Source organism: Lampris incognitus, chromosome 8 (assembly GCF_029633865.1).
Source record: "Lampris incognitus isolate fLamInc1 chromosome 8, fLamInc1.hap2, whole genome shotgun sequence".
NCBI lineage: Eukaryota > Metazoa > Chordata > Actinopteri > Lampriformes > Lampridae > Lampris > Lampris incognitus.
Window position 1 is genome coordinate 39,622,788 of NC_079218.1, and position 24,073 is coordinate 39,646,860.

At 44.8% G+C, this 24,073-nt stretch overlaps 1 protein-coding gene across 1 annotated transcript in view; it reads left to right on the forward strand.

Moving 5' to 3' along the window:
- The first annotated feature begins 1,174 nt into the window (after positions 1-1,174).
- Positions 1,175-24,073, forward strand: part of tcf7 (transcription factor 7) — a 63,127-nt gene continuing 40,228 nt past the window's right edge. The window contains exons 1-3 of the mRNA XM_056284299.1: positions 1,175-1,584; positions 1,891-1,960; positions 2,930-3,036. Coding sequence (XP_056140274.1) covers positions 1,405-1,584; positions 1,891-1,960; positions 2,930-3,036 — 357 coding nt within the window. The 5' untranslated portion in view covers positions 1,175-1,404. The remainder of the gene's footprint in view (positions 1,585-1,890; positions 1,961-2,929; positions 3,037-24,073) is intronic.

Here is a 24,073-nt window from a genome sequence, read left to right on the forward strand (position 1 = left end):
TGTACTTTTGTTTGTTTGTTTGTTTTGTTTGTTTGTTTTTTAATTGCCCAAAGCCGTCGCTCACGACATGAATAAATGCAGGATTTATTTCCACAATGACTTCTCGCCCAGCGAGCTATTGTTGGGTTTTGTACCCATTTATTTAGTGAGTGTGAAGGTCATTAAGACCACTAGTTGAAAAGGGACCGTATGCTTTGAGCCGTTTAACATGTGTTTTTGAAATTAGTTGACTCCCCCCCCCTCCCCCTCTCTGAATAAATGTGTGTGTCTATATATGTATTTTTTAATGATACCCATCTCATTCGAAACTCCACAAATATGAGTCAACACGGACAGAAAAGTTTACTAATCAGAAAAAAAGAAAAAAAGAAGAATACACACGGTATGATTATGATTATGTGACGGGGAAAGTTTTAATGTGTCAAGCCTCCCCTGGGGTAGGACTGATTTTGCTACCTTGAACTTTAATCCCGGGGTTTATAAGAGTTAAAGTCCCCTCCGTGAAAACGTTATGGTAACGGACCCAAAAAAAAAACAAAACTAAAAACCACCTTCAGACTTTTTCAATCCCAGCACCGACGTGACTGGAAACCATTTGGTTTCCTGCCGCTAAAACACCCACAAGGTGTGCGTGCGCCCGTGCTCGTGCGAGCCCCACGACAACGCCGCTATTTCCTTTTCCAACCATCGGTGATATAATGTATTTTTTTTTGTGGATTTGTGCGTTGTTTTTTCTGTTGTTGTTGTTGTTGTTTTGTTGTTTTATCACCTAACAAATCGTCGTCATATCGTAATAAACCGGGGGATTTCGGTTTACTTCTTCCCCGGATGTTTAAATCAGCCACGCTCATCCATCCTCGGAAGGTGTGCTTGTTTCTGCGGGGCAGGGAAAAAGCAGGAAAACAGCCGCCCGCCCCCCCCGCCCTCGCCGCCCCCCTCCACATGAAGCGTTAGGAGTCATGAATAACGCCGAGCAGCGGCAAGAGAAGCTGCGTGTCCCTTTAAGAGCGGAGCCCCTCAGCGCGCTGAAACAATCGTACAACCCCCAACAACAAGTCATTGAATCTGTCAATCATCTGGTCGGGCGGCCTTTGGATGTCGGGAGTCCTCGCGTCGTCTTGAGCTCAAATGCGCTGTTCGTTACCGTCGGGTGAACATTAAGCCCTCTGTCGACTTGCGCGGGGCCGCAGCAACACAGCGTCAACTTTCCTCTCTCCGCTTGTCCCGTAAGCCGGTCCGCTGCGGAGCGCCGCCGAAAAAGTAGCGACGGAGATTTTATAGAAAGTTTCCTTCAGGAGAAGAGCGAACGGACGCCGGCGGGTTTTTCTTTTTTTTCTTTTTCTTTAACGCGTCGCTGTTTAGTTTAAAGAGCGAAACATTGTTTTTTTTTTTTTTTTAAAGAAAATGCCTCAGCTCAGCAGCGGCGGCGGAGACGACCTAGGAGCGAATGATGAAATGATAGCGTTCAAAGATGAAGGCGAGCAAGAGGAGAAGATACAAGAAAACGCGTTCACGGAAAGGGACCTGGCTGACCTCAAGTCGTCTCTCGTCAACGAATCAGAGATAAATCAGAGCAGCACAGCGGTAAGTATGGCCCGGAGACGGCGTGTGTGTTCGTGCGGCGACCCCCCCCCCCCACACACACACACACACTACCACCAACACCACCAACAACACCCCCCCCCAAAAAAAAGAAGAAGAAGAGGGGGATCAATGTTGAAGAAGAATTATTTCAGGAAGCTTGTTTCATTTTACCTGCTCTGTTGCTATGTACTTACTTTACTCCCCCCTCCCATCTTCTCTAAACTTGTGTCGTGCGTGTTTCATGTGTCGTGAAACGCGGATGAACCGACGTCCGGCTGTTTGTCGCGGCGTGGCTCCGGCGTTCAGGCGGTCAGACGGGGACAGCCGGGCGAGCAGAGGGGCTACCCGGAGAAACACAGAGAGCATCTTGACGGAGGTAAAGAGAGCACACTTCATCTGATTTGAATACAGTCACAGGGAAATGGCCCGGGTGACGAGGTCAGCTCTAATCAAACACAAAACAGCAAAAATCGAGTGTTTGATCAGGCGGAGGGAGCTCGCTCGTCCAGATGTAGTAGACTTGCTCGTTTGAGCTGTGGTGGTGATTAGTCCCCTGCGTGGTGAATGGCGTTTCCGTTGGAAGTTGCAGCGTTAAGGGGAGGGCTAAAGTGTAATTAGACTTGCATGTAAAACTTTACTTTGTCTGTCTGTCTGTCTGTCTGTACGTGCATACAGCGGCTTGTTTCAGTGTCAATGTCGGGCAAGTTTCACACACACCACTTATAACCTAGGTATGGTTGTGATACCCAATATGGACAGCAGTTATAGCCATTGCGGTGAGTGATAAATGACCCATATTCTATATAAGACGTGAGGTGTGCTAGCCCAGGTGACTGCTGACACATCTCACAAGTAGCAGGCAAGGTCTACTGCAAAGATATATATATATATATATATCTTAGATATCTCATAGGATTATTACGTAGATGAGTTTATAGAAAAGTTGTCCGTCTTCAGTGGTGCTTCAATTGGGACAATTTTTTTTTTATTGACTTTTTTTATTGACTTTTATTTTTGTGTATGTGTCTTGTTTTTCAGAGCTCCCAACCTAACATTTTCAACCGTGTCATGGAAATAAATACGTGATTTTTATTTTAGTTTGTTTTATCGTCAAAACTTTTGCACATTTCCCCCCCCCCCATCCTTTTTATCTGGTCTTAATGCTCCACTGAGAGTGCGTCAACCGACATTGAGATTTCTAACATGAGACAAAAGTGACACGGTCGCAAAATGATTACAGGTGCTGAAGTAAAAGCAATGGCTGATTTTTTTTTTTTAATCCATCTGCAAAACTAAATCTCCTTAACATATTTTTTTCACTTGCTCTGTGTCCGTCTGACCCCAGTGTCGAAGCAGCAAGATGGAGGCATGTACAAGACGCCGACATATCCCAGCTACCCTTTCCTGATGCTGCCTGACCCGTATCTCCCCAGCAGCTCGGTGTCACCATCTGTAAGTCAAGCTTTAAACTTCATTACTGGCTGAACTGTGTTAATCTCACCTCTACACAACATGTGTGTCTCTCACGGTTAGGGGTTACACACAAGGGCATGCTACCAGGAAATAATACAATGTGCTGATTTGGGTAAATCCCTGTGTAGGCAGCAGTTCACCCCCTGAGTCTGGTATACGGGAATTATCTATGGGCTCCCGCCTCATAATGACATTATTGGAAGTGGATAAGCTTTCAAGTTCTTCCGTTAAATGTGGCCAACAACGCGACCGTGCAGACACAGAGTGATGCAGGTTAAACTATGAACTTTCACACAACTCCGTGCCGAAAGAAGGGTTTGACCCTACCCTTTAAACCCGACCATGACAAAGGTTATATTGTCAGTTTGACTGGCTGGGCTGGATGCTTTCATTGTGACGGCCTACCCTCCGACTTGCCCCGTCCCTTCATTGGGGTTTAAACCGTATTGTTCCTCCCTGATTTAGACCTAGTTTCAGTCCATCCGTGTGCGGGTTGAGGAACTGAAAAATGTCTCATTTGAAATTCATCCCTGTTCATGCAGAAGATCGTCGACATACTTTTTTGAGCTTATTTTTTGGTGTGTGTGTGGGGGGGGGGTTGAGTTGGGAACTATTTTTCAGAGAACAGTGGTGGTCAGAGGTTTCCTGCAGTATTGATTTACTATTTCCAAGTTAAGATAGGCAAAAAGCACTGTATGCACACAAGGTCATGTTATGCTAATGTGTAAGGTCACCCTTCTGATGTGGTCCATCGATGAGGAGTTTTCACTTTGAAATTGAGCAGGCAAGGGCGATGTGGAAGTAGCAGCCATCTAAAGCAGATGGCATAATTTCTACCACTTTCACATATATTATCTTTGTCCTCCAAGAGGAACCCTGGCTATGACTTATTGCCCTGAATCTCAATGTCACATTTCCTGCATGCGACATTCATCATCACAGGGCATTTGTAAATATCTCGTTTGACTGCGGTGGCATCTCCTCATCACACCAAATACTGAGGCTCGTGTTTACTATGGGACAGTGGACGGCCATCAGCCCCAATGTATTTACCTTCTTGTTTAACAACCCGGCATCTGTGGCATGGCACATTAGACTCTAGAAGTTGATAAGGTAGCTGATGTTAAAGACAAAATGTCTTAATGCGTGCTCAATAATCCAGGTAAGAAACTCAAAGAAGGTTGAATCGGTTCATCTGGATACAATGTTTATGACCGATACATTTTATCACTAAACTAAGTGACATCTTCAGTTCATCTGGATACAATGTTTATCGACCGATACATTTTATCACTAAACTAAGTGACATCTTCAGTTCATCTGGATACAATGTTTATCGACCGATACATTTCATCACTAAACTAAGTGACATCTTCAGTTCATCTAGATACAATGTTTATTGACAGATACATTTCATCACTAAACTGAGTGACATCACTTAGTTTAGTGATGAAATGTATCTGTCAATAAACATTGTATCTAGATGAACTGACTCAACCTTCTTTGATGTTAAAGTCAGTTTTGGTTCACGCCAAACGAGGTTAGATGGTGGCCGCTGTTGTTGTCACCAGCTGTTTTACATAAAACGTTTCTCATCTGCTTTGTATGATGCACAAATACCCGGAGAAATTTTATTTTATTTAATTTTTTTTTTCTTAGTGTAATAAGCCATGGTTCTTGAATTATTATTTTTTTGTTAGTGTAATAAGCCATGGTGGATAAAAAGTCCAAACATCATGCAAATTTGTTCAGCGAGGGGTGTCGGATAAATAAAAACTACGATCGTAACATAATCTTATTCAGTGTTGCCAGTAAAGATTACCCGTGTGCAAGGCCACCGCACATCCATACGAGTCATGGTCCCAGAACAGCCTGGCTAATTATTTTAAACACCAGCAATTATGCAATTCTTGTTTCACCGGTTTCTGGCTGAGTATAATCTTGCTTCTCAACATAAATGCCCCCTTATAGCAGACAAAGTATGACTTAAAAGCAGAGATTTTTGCTCATTTGTATTTATGTTTTTACTTTTCTTTTTTTTTTCCCAGACCAATACAAGATGAATATGGGAATATGTTGCACCACAGGCGCTGTTTATTTTTTGGGAAGTAAAGTGAGTGAATTATTAATAAGGCGCTGATATTTCTAAGTTTAATTCTACATGGTTGCTCAAACCACTGCAGTCCTGTTTCATTACAAAGAAACATTAAGGATTTCTTTTCCTCCAACCCAGAGAAAAAAAATCTTAGCGCAATAGCACACTTGAGGTTTTAGAGGTCTGTCTTTTTTTTTTTCTTTCAACACTGTTAAAACAGTTGCTTGTGGATGTGTTTATGTGTGTCCAATGCATGTGGGCAGATGGGCACATGGCCTGCATACCTACATTGTGTCTTGCGGTGCATCAAAATGTACCTTGCAGGAGGCCTCATTACTTGCAATACCTGCAGTTAGATTTATAGTAGAAGATCAGACTTCGGTCAGCTGTTATCAGCCGTCTGCTTTACCTCTGCAGTCACTTTGTAATGGTCATCGCACAACGTGGCACATCCGATACCGTGTCAGACGAACACAGTGAGCAAATGTAACAATGGTATGTGGAACTCGTCAATATGTCCTCACTTGGTTCACCATCCTCTTACCACTGGGTCTCTTCCTCTTCTCTTCTCTTCTCTTCTCTTCTCTTCTCTTCTCTTCTCTTCTCTTCTCTTCTCTTCTCTTCTCTTCTCTTCTCTTCTCTTCTCTTCTCTTCTCTTCTCTTCTCTTCTCTTCTCTTCTCTTCTCTTCTCTTCTCACATCATGGCCGGCATTATCCTTAACAACCCAGGGGTCCCAACGACAAGGATTTTTGTAAAGATTTGGAATGGTGTGTATGTGTGTGTGTGTGTGTGTGTGGTGAGGACGATAAAGAGCACTTTCCTAACATGTGTGTCTTCAAGGCTCCGCACAATGCTCACTTGTTGTTGCTTCCCTTGTAATTAGCCCTCTGGTAGTGAGGTAGTAGCTGAGTAACTGCCCCCCCCCCAACACACACACACACACACACACACTAGTACTTGTCACTTGAAAGGGCCAAGGTAGTGGTGTTGTTGGGGGAGGAGGAGGGGATTATGTGATTATATATGTGGAGATGTGACATTATGGAGGAGATGGATGGGAAACTATAGGTTGGAGAGCCTGAAACAAGGAGTACAACAAAGGAGCTGCTGGATGTGTGTGTTTGTGTGTGTGTGTGTGTGTTTTAGTCTGTTGTTGGATGAGGTGATGCGCGTTGTCTGTGCGGCGTGACTCTGAGGCTGGGCTCCGACACCTTTAATTGCTTTTAATGTCGTCGATCTCGGAGTTGAAGCTCTTTTGTCATTTTTACTTGCAGTGCACCGAAGGGGGGAAGAAAAAAAAAGGATAAATTTCAAGCATTTTACATTGTCAGGTCAGGACTCCCTGTTTTATTAAAGTGTGTTTTGTCCAAAATTATTTTAATGCGCTGGCAGATAATTTTGCTGATTTTAATAAATCCATCCTCAACAATATCGTGCCCTGTTTAAAGACGCGTGTATAAAACGGAGGAGTTTTGCTGGGAATGATTAAGCTGTTGAAAACCAGATTACATTTCAAATGAAATAGTGCAAAATGAGTCGAATACGATCTAAGGATGTTGACAAAGTCATCTGACGGTGCTGTGACGTACTTTAGATGAGTCTGGATAGTGCGCAGTAGAAATTATTCTGCCAACCAGTTAACCATTTTGCGATGCCTTTTTGTTTTGTCACTGTGGATAAAATCAAAATCTACATTTGAAGGTAAAATTTCACTTTTTTTTTCAATCTGTCCTCGACTTTCCCTCCGCTGGTGGATGCTGCTCACGCTATGCCCAGCTCCATTTGTTACTCCAGTGTTTTGTTTTGTTTTTTCCTCTCACCTTTAAAATAAAGAATGATTTCATCAAAAAGACATTCACTTTAGGGTTGATCCTGCATCCTGTGCCCCTGACCAAGGCAACAGGAGGAAGAGCTGCTGCCCACTGCTCCTAGCTGGACAGCTAGGATGGGTTACATGCTGAGCGTAACTTCCCCACGGGGATTAAAAGAGTATTTCAAAATAAAATAAAATAAAAAATGTAGTTTTTGTTTCGTCATATTCATGCCCTTCCTGCCTTTTGCTTTGTCTGATGAACAGTGTGTTCGGAGGGACTATCCATCTGGTCATGATCTGCACGCCTGCCTCCCAGACACCCAGTTTAACCAGTACCCGAGCCTTCCTTCTGTTACCCTCCTGTTTTAATAAAAACAAACCAACACCGGTTTTCACTGGCGACTGTCGGATCAGTTTCATAAAAAAAACAAAAAACAGAAGAAGTTTTGCTTTTTAATTTAAATTTTTTTTTTACTTTTTTGTTCTGCAAAAGATTAGCATACGTCTTGCTAAGCAGATTTTGTAATTGAGGGATGCCTGTCCCCTGTGGACAGCTCAGTCCTCATCGTTACGGTGTTTTGTGTGTTTTCACTGTTCAGAATGACGGTTTATAATCTCTGTTGGAGACGCCACTACATGCTGGGCAGGCTGACGCGTTCCCTTGTAATCCACGACACTGACGATGCTTCCGTCACACCAGTTTGTTGGACATGGATGTGAAATGTGTCCCTGCTTCATTAAGCTACTTATCACCCGTTCACTTGAAAGACATTGGCCAAAGAAGGAGATTTGTCGAATTCCCAGATGGCTTGTTGTCTTCGAGACAAGCCAGATCTGGAGCCTGCAAGATGGGGTTTGTGGCATTTTGCATTTTGTGTGTGGGTGTGGGTGTGTGTGTTTGTGTGTTAATGTGCCTCTTGGTTAGGGTCTAAGTCTCTCTGTGTCTGCTTGTGGTCTTCATTTCACTTGTTTGTGTTTGTGTTGAAGGTTTTAGCACCTTTTTGTGTGTGTGTGTGTTTATGTGTGTGTGTGCATGTCTGTGTCGTTACTATTTGTATATGCATGTTTGTTGCTCAGTTTTGTTGTTTGAGAGAGAGTATGTGTGTGTTCATATATGGGTTCGTGTGGGGGGCCTTTGTGTTTGCATGCACAGAAATTTACACTTTGCAAGGTCATTGTTTGTTTGTAGCACGTTTTGTGTGTGCGTGCTTATTCCTCAGTTTTGTTGCTGTTGTGTGCATGAGTTGCTCTGTGCACGTGCGCATGCACGTGTGTTTCGCTTTGGATTGCCCGCAGGACTGTGTAGTTGGAAGGGATATGTGCTGGAGGCCCTCTGTCATCTGAAGGAGTCAAACCCAAGTTTGAAAGGTGACCAGATGCAGTGAACAACACACACCTCTGGACAGCAGACTGTAGACTGATTTATCACTGAACAACAAGGTGTTTTTACAACACACACCTCTGGACAGCAGACTGTAGACTGATTTATCACTGAACAACAAGGTGTTTTTACAACACACACCTCTGGACAGCAGACTGTAGACTGATTTATCACTGAACAACAAGGTTTTTTTTACAACACACACCTCTGGACAGCAGACTGTAGACTGATTTATCACTGAACAACAAGGTGTTTTTACAACACACACCTCTGGACAGCAGACTGTAGACTGATTTATCACTGAACAACAAGGTGTTTTTACAACACACACCTCTGGACAGCAGACTGTAGACTGATTTATCAATGAACAACAAGGTGTTTTTACAACACACACCTCTGGACAGCAGACTGTAGACTGATTTATCACTGAACAACAAGGTGTTTTTACAACACACACCTCTGGACAGCAGACTGTAGACTGATTTATCAATGAACAACAAGGTTTTTTTTACAACACACACCTCTGGACAGCAGACTGTAGACTGATTTATCACTGAACAACAAGGTGTTTTTACAGCACACACCTCTGGACAGCAGACTGTAGACTGATTTATCACTGAACAACAAGGTGTTTTTACAGCACACCTCTGGACAGCAGACTGTAGACTGATTTATCACTGAACAACAAGGTGTTTTTACAGCACACACCTCTGGACAGCAGACTGTAGACTGATTTATCAATAAACAACAAGGTGTTTTTACAGCACACACCTCTGGACAGCAGACTGTAGACTGATTTATCACTGAACAACAAGGTGTTTTTACAAAACACACCTCTGGACTGTAGACTGATTTATCAATAAACAACAAGGTGTTTTTACAGCACACACCTCTGGACAGTAGACTGTAGACTGATTTATCACTGAACAACAAGGTGTTTTTACAGCACACACCTCTGGACAGTAGACTAGACTGATTTATCACTGAACAACAAGGTGTTTTTACAAAACACACCTCTGGACAGTAGACTGTGGACTGATTTATCAATAAACAACAAGGTGTTTTTACAGCACACACCTCTGGACAGTAGACTGTAGACTGATTTATCAATGAACAACAAGGTGTTTTTACAGCACACACCTCTGGACAGCAGACTGTAGACTGATTTATCAATAAACAACAAGGTGTTTTTCCAGCACACACCTCTGGACAGCAGACTAGACTGATTTGTCAAAAGAAACCAGAGTAACGCAGAAATTGATTTATTTCAAACCATGTAAATCCTGTCGCAATTTTGCCCGAAACAGAGTATTCCCAGTTATCGGGGTGTTGGTGTCAACACACTCAATGTGTCGTTTTCTTCTCATCCATCGGTCACTTCTCCTCCTTTCTCTCTATCTCTTTCTCTTTTTTCTGTTTAACCTTCTCTTTTCTTGTTTCTTTCTGTCGCTTGTCCAGTCTCTCTTCCTTATGGTCCCCTCTGTCAGCTCGCATCATTCCCGATCTGGCAGCTGCAATCCCTCTTCCTCGCCCACCATCCTCTTTGTCTTTATGAAAAGAGGTTGAACTTGGTAATCCTGAAGAGCAGCCGTTGTGTTCAACTTACCGGCACCAGCCCCGTTGTTTCTGCACCTTACCTCACGGCAATAAAACAAAAACAAAGCAAAAATAACAACCCCGGTTGGAACAAATGTTTTAGCTGCTGACACGGTGTCTCTTGTCTGTGGGCTGTGAGTTTGGGCAGACGTAGGTGGATGGCAGCAACTTTTAGCTTTCTTCCTTCTCCTCGCCCCCACTGCCTTTGTCCTCTGTACTTGGCTAGCTTTGGTAAAGATGTTAAGTGTAACATGCACGGATAAATAGACTCGCTAGCCCTTGGCTAACGGCTCAGACCCTTTAGTCGACTGGTTAATGTAGTGGTGTGGGAGACCCGGGTTCACGTCCCGGCTACGGGGGTTCCCGACTGTCCCCCGAATTCGCTACATTGGTGTCAGAAGTGGGATCGTGAGGCCATCGGAAGCGCGTGCGCCCATAGGTGTGAGGGAGCTGATATGCTGAAGCGTGGGGACGCGCTTCCTGAAGGAGGGGTGGTGGTGTAACGTGCATGGATAAATAGACTCGCTAGCCCTTGGCTAATGGGTCGGACCCTTCAGTTGACTGGTTAACGTAGTCGCCCATGGTACGGGAGACCCAGATTCGCATTCCGGCTGCGGCACTTCCCGGGCTGCCCCGCCGAATTCGCTACATAAGCTGCTCTGCGCCGTTTCTGACAGCAACCAGAAAAACTTCCATTATGAGGATATTTTTGGATCAGCTCTTGTATTAGAAACACTTATGCATATCTAAAAGGGCATTTGTTTGATTGTAGCTCTAACGTGTGTATGTGTGTGTGTGTTCCGGGGTCAACCAGTTGGGAACCAAAAAAAGGAGAACATGGAGAGAACTGGAGTCAAGAAAGATGAAGAGTTGTAGAGAAGAGGCCTTTTTTTGGCCATGCTGTCTTTGTAGGGAAATGCAAAAGTCCAGCTATTTGCCATCCAGCTGCTGGTTATTCATCCCCTTTCGGCGTGTCAAGCTTTATATTGATTTTGTTGCATGTTTTACTCTCACTGGAAGCGCTAGAGATCCGTTGTCGTCACTTAGATCAAAAGCGGAATACCCTGTCTGGATTCGTAGTGCGGTAATTTGGTTTGTTGGGTGATCAGTTTGCATGAAGAAACACTTTTCAACGGCAGCCATTTTGACCACTTTAAATAGTGTAAGTTTCTGAAAGCCTGGTAAAGGCCGATGATTTGGGAGGCTGTCATCGGATCGGCTGCGGGGACACTTCAGGGACGGCTGGCTGGTGCGGGAGGGCTGGGCCTCACATCCGGTATCAGGCAGCTGGCAAACGTCTCGTTTTTGAGAGCCACCAGCGGGGCTGTGAAAGTCCCTGTGATGTGGAAGCTGCGGTTGAAATGAAGGCATCAACGCACACACAAACGTTCATTGGCTCTGAAGGCAGCACAGCATCCCGTAACAGAGTCCTACTTAGACGCCACGTTTCCATGCAGACTATGACCACACGGTGCGCTCTGACCTCTCAAAACTGTATCTGTTGCACTTATTTAGTTGTTCTACATGTGTGCCATAGCCGCAGTCCCCTCTTAAGTCCTTCTGCGGTCATTTAAGCTGGATTTGAGTGAGGCCTGGTCAGCTTTAGCAGGAGTAATATGTCTATTCAAAACAGGATGGAGGGGACAGGATCCAGCATCCCCCGCAACCCTGAACAGGATAAGCGGTTTGGATAATGGATGGATGGATGGATGGATGGAGGGGACAGGTTTGCAACTAGTCAGTCACCGGTTTGATTGGGAAAATGGGGTCGGGGAGGGTGAGTGAGTAATATGCGTCTCTCTCACCTCGATAGCTGCATGCCGAGGTGCCTTTGAGCAAAGCGTCTGACCTACAGCCGCTCCTGTGGTCACTTGTCAAGAGTGTGTGTGTGAATATTTGTGTAACCATTACATATGGATTATCCTTTAGCTGTGCGTCTGAATATTTGTAAAGGCTGGTGAACCCCATATACAGGATAAAATATGAAGTTTGATTTGTTTTGGCAGCTGTGTGGGAAAGTGTGTGCATGTATCCCTAGATAATTGGAAGGTTTTGGTGTTATCTCCCCATGTGGTAGACTTAGTCATTCGAAATCACAGGACAGCACCTCACTTTTCAGTTTGAGAAGCACTGTTGAAGCATTTGGGGAATTCCTGCTCATTTTGAGCTTTTTATTTGACAAGCCGAAGTTGACGATTGACAAGAAGAGACAGCTATACGCCTGGGAATAGTGTCGGTGAAACTGCGAAAGCGAGTCCTGTTTTTGTTTGCTTTGCACATACATCCCTGTCAGATTTTTGTAATTTTTTTTTTTGTAATTTTTGATTTTGATACACTTTATTAATCCCCATGGGGAAATTCCTCTCTGCATTTAACCCATCCTAGCTGTGTAGGTAGGAGCAGTGGGCAGCTGCCGTGCAGCACCCAGGGACCAACTCCAGTTCGCACAGACAGGAGTATTAACCCTAACATGCATGCCTTTTTTTGATGGTGGGGGAAACCGGAGCACCCGGAGAAAACACACCACAGACACGGGGAGAACATGCAAACTCCACACAGAGATCAACCTGGGATGACTCCCGAGGTTGGAAAACCCCAGGGTTCGAACCCAGGATCTTCTTGCTCTGAGGTGACGGCGCTAACCACTGGGCGACCGTGCTGCCAAATTATGTTATTCTCCCTATCTGCTTTTCCTTTCTCGGTGTAAAGTTTCTTCCCCTCGTTTGGCCGTGAACATCACGCAAGACTGTTTACCTCATCACTGCAACAAATGGATGATGTCGCTAATCGCGTCTCTTGCTCCTCCTCTCCCCCCGTCTCAGCACATTTTTCTGTTTCTCGGTCTCTCACAAGGTTGAACGGTGTATGATTCAGAATTGTCATAGCAATATACACACCAACAAGGCAAATTGGGCCTCTCAGTTATGTCAGGCTCAAACTCGTGTTGCTCGATCGATAACGAAATCTAGCAAGGTCCAATTTTTATGTCTTCTCTTGAAGAAAAATTATCCAGCACATCTAAAGAATAATACAATTTTTTTTCTGATTTATTGACTTCCTGGACGGCTGCCTTACTTATCCCTCTAATATCACCCTAATCATTACTATAATGATCAAATCTTTTGCAAATAGAGCCTTAAAGTTAAAAGCTGCACCTATCTGGTGAAATTACAGAACTTCTTTTATTCTTCTATATCGCAATACGTATTGCAAAAATTGTTCTTTTCATTATCTTTCGGCTCGCTCCGCTGCCCCCTCCCCGTGCCTTCTTTCACTCGCTCTTCCTATGCCGCTAATAGTATGCGGTTGATCCTGCAGATCAAGGGAATTGTGTGTGTGCAGAAGTCTCCAGGATCCTGCCACTTCCTCATCTCTCATTGTGCTGCGGTGTTGACAAGGGGCTTGCTCGGCTAACCGCTAGTCCCAGGGTAAACAAAGACAGCAACACGGGTTTAGGCGCCCTTAATCCCTTCTTCTATACAGACCCAGGGGCCAGGCTGAGGCTGTGCCGGGGCCTCTCTTCCTCTGACAGCCCACGATAAGAAAGCATAAGAATCCACTGGATTTAAAGGGGGGCCCGAAAAAGAAAAGCAGCTTTGACTATAAAAGCTACAAATGCCGCTGTGGGACGGAAACCTCGTCCATCTCAAACATTAGGTTTCCAGGAATTATGAATAAACGGCCCTGTTTTTCGGACAATCTATGCAATTAGGAAGTTCATAGATCTGCTTTTAGAGGATTATTTAGATGCTCAGCGTGTAAGGGTTTAGATTCTGGTTTAAAAAAAAGAAGAAGAGTGAAAACAACCACCAACATTGGACCAACAAACAACCACAAGATATCTGTGTGACAGGCGCTATGGCCATGGGACAGAAGAGGAAGGGGGCTTTCAACTCGTCATTGTTAAAATGTGCGTAAGTGTGTGATTATAGTTGTGTAAGTGTGAGATTAGTGAGTGAAATGAGGTTGACAATGGGTTGGTTTTTTTGTGTTCGGCTCTCAGCCAAACATGGGAAAAGTCCTCCTAAGTGTCTAGAAATCTAAATGCCATGTTCTTTGTGTTGAGATGGACACAGAAGTAGGGTTTCTTGCATTACTCTCATTGCATAAACCAATCAGAATACTGGAAGGGGGGGGGTTATTTGATATGTTTTGCCTTTCATTTGCTCCTGTAGTTGCGTGCACGCACACAAACTATAATATACACACAAACACTTGTACACAAGGTCTCTAAACACTCGACTGCCCTAGCCAGTTGGTATATGTGCACAGGTACCAGCCTAACCACAGCATGACAGGATCAAACCAGAAGAGTACACTCAGCAGCATGCAGACCCCCGCCAGGCGTATTGCCCCTTCTCCGGTGCTCGGACTTGGACAAGATACCAGCTGAGGAGTTAGCACTCAGTTTTAATATAAAACAGGTTTTTCAGGGGCGTCCGGGTAGCGGTCTATTCTGTTGTCTACCAACACGGGGATCTGCAGTTTGAATCCCCGTGTTACCTCCGGCTTGGTTGGGCGTCCCTACAGACACAATTGGTTGCGTCTGCGGGTGGGAAGCCGGATGTGGGTGTGTGTCCTGGTCACCGCACTAGCGCCTCCTCTGGTCGGCCTGGGCGCCTGTTTAGCAGGGAGGGGGAACTGGGAGGAATAGCGTGATCCTCCCACATACTACGTCCCCCTGGTGGAACTCCTCACTGTCAGGTGAAAAGAAGCGGCTGGTGACTCCACATGTATCGGAGGAGGCATGTGGTAGTCTGCAGCCCTCTCCGGCTCAGCAGAGGAGGTGGAGCAACAACCGGCACAGCTCGGAAGAGTGGGGTAATTGGCCAGATACAATTTGGGGAGAAAAAGGGGGGGGACAAAAAAATAAACAACAAAAAAAAGAAAAAGACAAAAACGAAACCCAGGTTTTTCAAAGGTTTTGAATCACCACAACCACGAGAGGTCCTTAATCATACTCATACAGTCATAGCGCTGCACAAAAATGATTAGGCTGACAGGCCCATTGTACGCGAGATTAGCTGCAAACATACACACACACACACACGTCTCTGGCGCCTGGTAGAAACGATAAAATAATGAGTCAGTCAACCAAGGTGGGTTGATGATGTCTGCATCAGTTTTCACAGATTGACCTTTCACCCTAACAAAAGGCCAAAAAGAGAACTTCCTCCCTTTTTTTTGTTTGTTTGTTTTGGGGGGTGTGATAGAGATCTTCCATTCAAAAGACATCATTAATTGTGTCGATAGTAGAGCAAAACACACACCCTAAATGTTGGCATCAGCTGTATGTCGGAGACACCAAGTTGTGAGAGGATCTGCCTGTTAGGCTTCAGCGTTAACCTCCAGACCGTTGACATCCTCCTTTATAAAAGTCAGAGGAAAGATGAGATAACGAGTCGTTTGCTCTTTCGTTTACTGTCTCCGCAGGTTGTCTACGCTTTTGTCTGTTTTACACAGTGATGCACTTTGATAGCGTTTAACTGAGTTTACCGACAGTCACAAGTTCATTACTGATGGTGGCGAGTGAGTGAGTGAGTGAGTGAGTAAGAGAGAGAGAGAGAGAGAAAGACGACAAGAAAGAACAGCCATACAGTGAGCATGAGTGAGTGAGTGAGTGAGCGAGAGAGAGAAAGACAACAAGAAAGAACAGCCATACAGTGAGCATGAGTGAGTGAGTGAGTGAGCGAGAGAGAGAAAGACAACAAGAAAGAACAGCCATACAGTGAGCATGAGTGAGTGAGCGAGAGAGAGAAAGACAACAAGAAAGAGCGGGCATACAGTGAGTGAGTGAGCGAGAGGGAGAGACAAAGACAACAAGAAAGAGCGGGCATACAGTGAGCATGAGTGAGTGAGTGAGTGAGTGAGAGAGAGAGAACGACAACAACAGCAGGCATACAGTGAGCATGAATGAGTGAGTGAGAGAGAGAGATGACAAAGAGCAGCCATACAGTGAGCATGAGTGAGTGAGTGAGAGAGAGCAAGAGAGAGACAGATGACAAGAAAGAGCAGCCATACAGTGAGTGTGAGTGAGTGAGTGAGTGAGAGAGAGATGACAAGAAAGAACAGCCATACAGTGAGCATGAGTGAGTGAGAGAGAGAGATGACAAGAAAGAACAGCCATACAGTGAGCATGAGTGAGTGAGTGAGAGAGAGAGAGAGAGAGAAAGATGACAAGAAAGAGCAGCCATACAGTGAGTGAGTGAGTGAGTGAGTGAGTGAGTGAGTGAGAGAGAGAGAGAGAGAGATGACAAGAAAGAGCAGCCATACAGTGAGCGTGAGTGAGTGAATGAGTGAGTGAGAGAGAGAGATGACAAGAAAGCGCAGCCATACAGTGAGCGTGAGTGAGTGAGTGAGTGAGAGAGAGAGATGACAAGAAAGAGCAGCCATACAGTGAGCGTGAGTGAGTGAGTGAGTGAGTGAGAGAGAGAGATGACAAGAAAGCGCAGCCATACAGTGAGCGTGAGTGAATGAGTGAGTGAGAGAGAGAGATGACAAGAAAGCGCAGCCATACAGTGAGCGTGAGTGAGTGAGTGAGTGAGAGAGAGAGATGACAAGAAAGAGCAGCCATACAGTGAGCGTGAGTGAGTGAGTGAGTGAGTGAGAGAGAGAGATGACAAGAAAGAGCAGCCATACAGTGAGCATGAGTGAGTGAGTGAGAAAGAGAGAGATGACAAGAAAGAGCAGCCATACAGTGAGCGTGAGTGAGTGAGTGAGTGAGTGAGTGAGAGAGAGAGATGACAAGAAAGCGCAGCCATACAGTGAGCATGAGTGAGTGAGTGAGAAAGAGAGAGATGACAAGAAAGAGCAGCCATACAGTGAGCATGAGTGAGTGAGTGAGAGACAGATGACAAGAAAGAGCAGCCATACAGTGAGAGAGAGAGAGAGAGAGAGAGAGAGAGAGAGAGAGAGAGAGGACAAGAAAGAGCAGCCACACAGTGAGCAAGCTCACTAAGTCTCAGGTTGAGCTCGGGGAGCAAACACCTTAAAGAGGAACAGGATATGAGGGTGTTTCTGGTTTGTTTTGTTTGTTTGTTGTTGTTTTTTCTCCTCTCTGAGACTAAAGAGGTGAAAATAGTGTATGAGATGAGTACGGGGCGAGATTAACGAAGATGTAAAAATAGCAATCCTGAAGATTTTTTTTTTTTACTTAGCGATACATATCATGGTGTTTCTTGTTTGTGTTTGTGTGTTGTTGAAGGTCTTTAAAAAGCTTGGTCTTGCTTGTCAGCCACCACGACTTTGCTTCCTCTTCAGACTTGTCGCTGCCTGCCTGATTATTCTGCGTTCACCTGCTACGGTGAAGACGTGAAAACTGTTTGGCACATTCCCCCCCCCCCCCCCCCCCCGGGAAAGTCCAGCCTGGAAGTAATTACACCGAGCTACACCGGTGGCGTTCGTGATTTGGATGTGCGTGAATTAGATGTTGTGTTGAAGTGCGGCAGCAATACAAATCCAAGAGAACATTTGCTTGTGTGCAAATCTTCAGGGATGGCAAGTTAAAGCAGGGGGGAGAGAACGGGTGTAAAGAGAGACAGCCCAAAAAGAAAGGAGACCATGAGAAAGTTGAATGGGTGTGTTGTGAAAGAATATGAGAGGGAAGCCAAAAAAAAAACCATGCAGAAGGAAACGAGGAGATGGGGGAGGAGGGGGGGTAGACAGATTAAAATACAAATGGCGATAAAACGGGGGTCCTCGTTGCCCTCCTGGCTTTGAAGTAGGGGGGCGGTGAAGGCGCCTGGAGAGAAACTGTTCAGATTACTATTTCAAGGGGTGGAAATGTTTAGAAGAAATTGTGGAGGGTGGTGGTGGCGGGGGAGACGATTGCATTTGGATTGCCCCAAGGTGTTTATACCTGTAATTATTCATCCACTTATATCTTTCCTGTGAGGGGAAAAAGAAAGAGAGGGAGCGAGAAGGGGGGGCGGGGTGGGGTAGAATGATTCAGAGGGGAATGGTGGAGGAGCAAAAGACAGGTGTTTTGCAGAGGAAGTGTGGGTTACTTTGAATGACATATGTATTTTTGCCCCATTATCTCTCTCATGCCTCGCTATACACGCATGTACAGCAGCTTGGACATAAGCGGTAGCAACTGAAACACTCGCTCAGAGTGTTCACGTGCGAGTTGGGGGAAAAAAAGTTATTTCTTATCAGATGAAGGCAATAAGTTGGTTATTGCAGCTGCAAACCGTCTTATCAAATTAGGGCCTAAGTCGACGCAAGCACCATGCAGTTAGCGGAGCGAAATAGCTCGTCTGTCGTTTGATTTACCGTGCGTCGCATGCACCTTGGTGGTGCACTTGCACTTAGCCCCGCTACTGGCATCTGACCCAGAAACAACAGACAAAAGACAACATGGCAGGCGGCAGTAAACATAGATTAAAAAGAGGAAACCACACACTCTCAACTCAACTGAGGGTTTCGGCAAACTTTGTTATCTTCTTCAGGATAAATCCAACGAATCTTGTAAGCGAGGATGGACACGTGTGGACACCTCAGTCTGACTGTCACAGAAATTTGCTTGGTCACATTAATAATCAGACATGCATGTAAACATAGTTGCTGTTAGCGGGCTCACTTGCTGGGAGTCTGACAGCCCCTCACCTCATCGCAGCATCGTAGTATCAAACCTCATTTCTTATCCCCCTTCCCGTGTCATCCAACTTTTTGTTACCCTGTAGTATCCTTCACTCCCCTCTGCCCTTTCTTTTTTTTGTGCGTGGATTTCCCCCTGTTTTTCTCCCCAGTTGTACTTGGCTAATTACCCCACTCTTCCGAGCCGTCCCGGTCGCTGCTCCACCCCCCTCTGCCGATCCGGGGAGAGCTGCAGACTACCACATGCCTCCTCCGATACATGTGGAGTCGCCAGCTGCTGCTTTTCACCTGACAGTGAGGAATTTCACCAGGGGGACCTAGCGCATGGGAGGATCACGCTATTCCCCCCCAGTTCCCCCTCCCCCTCGAATAGGCGCCCTGACTGACCAGAGGAGGTGCTAGTGCAGCAATGAGGGCACATACCCACATCTGGCTTCCCACCCGCAGACACGGCCAATTTTGTCTGTAGGGACTCCCGACCAAGCCGGAGGCAACACGGGGATTCGAACCAGCGATCCCTGTGTTGGTAGGCAACGGAATAGACTGCTATGCTACCCGGGTGCCCCCCTCTTTCTAAAACAATAAAATAAACTGTCCCGAAAGCAATTTATAGGGGAAAAAGTTAGTATTTTATATGCGCTGCATTGAAGATATACTATCTATGGTTTTCATCTCAGTCTAGTCTTTATTTGGCCCCATGGTAGAGATATTATGGAGTTTGTGGCGTCATATTCTCTCCACATTTGATTTGCTTTTGTGGCCTGCATTCGGCTTTATGTATTAAAATAACAGGTCATAAATGAACTCCTCCCAGAGGTTTGCTCCTGTGGAGCACTGACCCCGTTTTTATAAGGCCAAGTCTAGTTGTATTTATAAAGGCGATTACATATGAAGACAGCTCAGTATGCTTTTACAAAATAAAATAAATCAAGCAGATACAAATATATAAGACTCAGAACAACACAGGAACAAATCTAAGATAAAAACTACAATTGCAAAACGGTACATCTGTTGCCATCTTACAATGCTGTGATTGCAACCATTCCCAAATCCTCTATGAATTGTGCACATGGCATGATCACTCAAACTCTAGTTGATGGTCATGGCAATTTGCATATGAACCCGATCGTTTTCGGTCTCTATGCAACTGTATTTTTTTGTTTAATTTTGAGATACCTTATTGATCCCGTGGGGAAATTCTGCTCTGCATTTAAACCATCCTAGCTGTGTAACTAAGAGTAGTGGGTAGCTGCCGTGCAGCACCCGGAGACCAACTCCAGTTCGTCTTGCCTTGCCTCGGTCAAGAGCACAGACAGGAATATCAACCCTAACATGCATGTCTTTTTTTATGGTGGGGGAAACCGGAGCACCCAGAGAAAACCCCCCACAGACACAGGGAGAACATGCAAACTCCACACAGAGGATGACCTGGGATGACTCCCAAGGTTGGACAACCCCGGGTTCGAACCCAGGACCTTCTTGCTCTGAGGCAACAGTGCTAACCACTGGGTCACCATGCTGTATTGTTTATAAGGGTGGGGATATCTGCAGTCAGTTGAGACTGAAGAGATCACTTAGATGAGTGATGAAACATTTCTCTCTTAATAAAAGATGTGTCCAGATGAACTGATTCAACTTTCTGTGATACAATTGCAAAAACACTTTTAAAAAACTGTCTTGATGCATGCTCATTAAAAATTAGTATTTTTTAATTACTTTTAAAAGAGCTTAACCTCAGAGCAGACCTCAGATCAGCAGGCAGGCTGTTCCACTTCCTGGGGGCATAATGGCCAAAGGCCATTTCCCCGGATTTCGGTCCGTGCCTGATGACCTGAGAGGTCTAATCAGCCCGTATAGCTGACAGAATATATCAGTGATGTGCAATGGTGCCGGCCCATTGACAGCATTGTAGCCCCTGAGTTAAATCTTGAAATCTACTGGTAGCCAACGAAGACATTTTGATGACTGAAGTGATATGATCAAACTGTCTGGTTTGAGAAGGAAGGCAAGCTGTTGTATTCTGAATGTAGATGTTTGGACGGTTTTGTAAAGGTCTGAGAAAAGTGAGTTATAATAATCCAATGTAGTGGAAATGAAATTTGTAAATCTGAGAGAGAAAATGGCACTCTGATATTGTTAAGTGGTGATGCTGTTGTTGTGATTCTGCAATGTCAGACCATTGAGATCGCTCAGAGATTTCTGACCTGACACAACTAATGCAGCCTGTGTGTTGAATGTTCAAGTTCATACAGTTTAATAGGAGAGAAGCACGAGTTGCAAAGATGTCTGGAAAGAAGTCTGTCATCAGATAGGAAAAGTCCCAGTTTCACCTCCCAAGTAGTCTCAGACCAAGGACATGTACAGACATTTTGAGGAGCTGTTGCTCTAGCCTGAAAAAAGCCCCCCCCCCCCGATTTTAGGTGTCACCCGTCAGCATATACCTGAATGGTGTAAAATATGATCATTTAACTAACCACAAATCAATTTTAAATTTGTTAATTTTTTTACATGTTAAAGATCAATTAAATTTATGCTCCACATTAACCCATCCTAGCTGTGTAGCTAGGAGCAGTGGGCTGCCCCGTGCAGCAACTCCAGTTTGTCTTACCATGCCTCGGTCAAGGGCACAGACAGGAGTATTAACCCCAACATGCATGTCTTTTTGATGGTGGGGGGAACCGCAGCACCCGGAGAAAACCCACCGCAGACACGGCACATGCAAACTCCACACAGAGGACAAACAGGGATGACTCCCAAGGTTGGACAACCCCAGGGTTCGAACCCAGGACCTTCTTGCTCTGAGGCGACAGGGCTAACCACTGCACCACTGTGCTGCCATTTAGCCTAGGTTTAGCGTTGTGCACATCCTTGCCTCAGACAATACAATACAAACACTTTATTAATCCCGCTAGGGGCAATTTTTTTGAAGCAGCTTGTTGTACACAAAAACACAGTAACATGCAAACAAACAACACAAACAATAAATAATAACACTCCAGGGAGCTAAATTTGGAATAAAATCCATAAGTAATTAATAATATTAATAGGCCGATGAACTTGGTAAACACAATAGATATCAGACAAAACAAGGGCTTTGATAACGCAAGGGTATATGCTGGTCAGCTGTTCTGAGGGAGCGTTAGCACCGCTGGTATCCACTGTTCACCACCAGTATCCACAGCTAACTAGCTAGCTACTTATTCATTACACTGCCAAAGTGAAGCTTTGCAGCTGTCTGGTGTGGACATGAGCCGCCTCATCATGTTGCCACTTTGTCGCCAGCGTTTAGCCAGAGTAACTAGTATAGGCAAGATGTACCTCCTCCAAAGTTGCTATACTCTCAGTTTAGAGTTGAAGGACTTTTTTCTCTCTCTGTGTAAAGAAAAAGAACCAACAACGTGTCTAGTCACTCACTCTCTTAGAAGGGTGTCGAAAGTGCTGTTTGCAGACGGGAAGAAGTCGGTCTCTTTTGAACCAGATCCCTCGTGTGTTCAGTCATAAATAGTACCAAATAGTATACCTTTAAGGGGGACACTTGCCCACACACACACACACACACACACACATGAATGCAGCATACATGGTACTTTTCAGAAATGTTTGGTGCCCCTCCCCGCCCCCCTTAATTTGCAGCCTTTTTAAGGGGAAGCAGAATGGTAGCATCTGCTCTGGAGTCTGGCTGGTCCTTTTATGGGTTCCTCCCCTTTGAATCAATGGCCCTCTTCCCGCATGTGGGATATCCAGGCCTTTTTACGGCGAGGACACCCATGAGCGACAGGAAGGGTGAGACAGTAGGGCGAGAGGGGAAAAAAAAGGGGGAAGACGGGGTTGACCAAGTTAAGCAACAAAGTGCTTCAGACTGAAGACCCTTTTTTTATCTGTTAGACAAAGTCGGTTGCCTTGCTTACAACATATGAAATGAGAGGAAGAGAAAATGAATGAAAGTGATGAAGAAATGCAGGATAGGTAGATAGATAGATAGATAGTCACGAAGAGAGTTTACGCTTTTAATTCTCACAGACTCGCTCACCTTTTGAAGCTAATGAGGTAAATCCAGAAATAGTTTGTTGTTGGATTTCTTAATAACCTCCAATAAACTGTGGGAGAGTTGTGATCCCAAGGTCACTGCATGAGAGAGAGAGAGACAGACAGACAGAGAGAGAGAGGGATAGCGAGAGAGAGCGAGAGCATCAGAGGGCAAGTTTGACCAGTAGCCACTCTTTGTTTGAGCTCCAGTGTTTGTCTGTGAGGACATTACAAGGGAAGTGTGTTTGTGTGTGCGTGTCTCCGTTTGTTTGTGTGTTTGTATGATTTTTGTGGTACAGGATGTTGCACCCAGGTGAGTCCTTGGCCTTCAGAGTGAAAACAAATAATCTCTCTCTCTCTCTCTCTCTCTGTCTCTCGCTCTCTCTCACTTCCCATGTCTCTCTCGCTCTCTTTCTATGTCTCTCTCTCACTCTCTGAAATGCAAGGCATGGTTAGGAGCAGCAACAACAAGGCCAGGCAATGTACACATATTCTGTAATCCGCTAGGTAGAAACACACACACACACACATTTTGTAGATTTGTTGGCTGTGTGATTAGTCATGGTTTTAAAATGTACATGTTTGTATGACTTTAAACAGTTAAATGTAAAAAAAAAAACAATGGTGTGCCTGCTTAATATGTTTATATTATGTCTCCCACACACACACACACACACACAAACAGGATGTAGATAGGTTGGTAATTTGTTTTTCAGTAATTTGAATCATTTTGTGTGTGTGTGTGTGTGTGTGTGAGAGAGAGAGCGAGAGAGAGAGAGCATTAGTTATGGAACCATAATGCATTCCTTTATGTTTCTGACAGTTTAACGCTGACGGAGTGCATATTGGCACGTATCTATTGTTAGATTTGGTATGCACATGTAATGTAAAAAAGCTGTCATTGTGGAAACCAAGCGTCTTCTTTTTTTTTCTCGTAATTTCCAGACAAGATGGCATTTGTTTTCGGGTGATTTCAGATCAGTTGCAGTTGTGTTTTGCTATGTGTACATTTGTGTGAGAGAGATTTTTATTTAGAGAACCACGACACCAATGGGAATTCTGGTTTTGTCTCATGTCCACGTTATGACTGTAAGCAATCGTGCTACACTTCATGTTCGGCCACTTATTGAGCTGTACCACACTCGTCGCCTCATGAATATTAGCCTAGCTTTACAGCTCCTGCACAGATTACTGATTCTATATCACATATCATCTTAAACACACACACACAAGGACACGCACACATACACATACACACACGCACAAGGACACATGCACACAGCAGGTACTTTCTTAAACAGGAGGAGAAAGTGAAATGGTCTTGACTTGGACAAGCATGGCTTGTCTAATGCAGACAGGCTTTGATATGTGGATGAGAGGAGATTAAAGCGGCGGTAGGGAGAGGAGGAGAAGGGAAGGGAGGGAGGAGAGGAAATTAGGCATTGAGGTGAATGGGACCACTGGGGCGCCTATCTTTGCTGATAACAGACCTGAAGTCAAATGGCA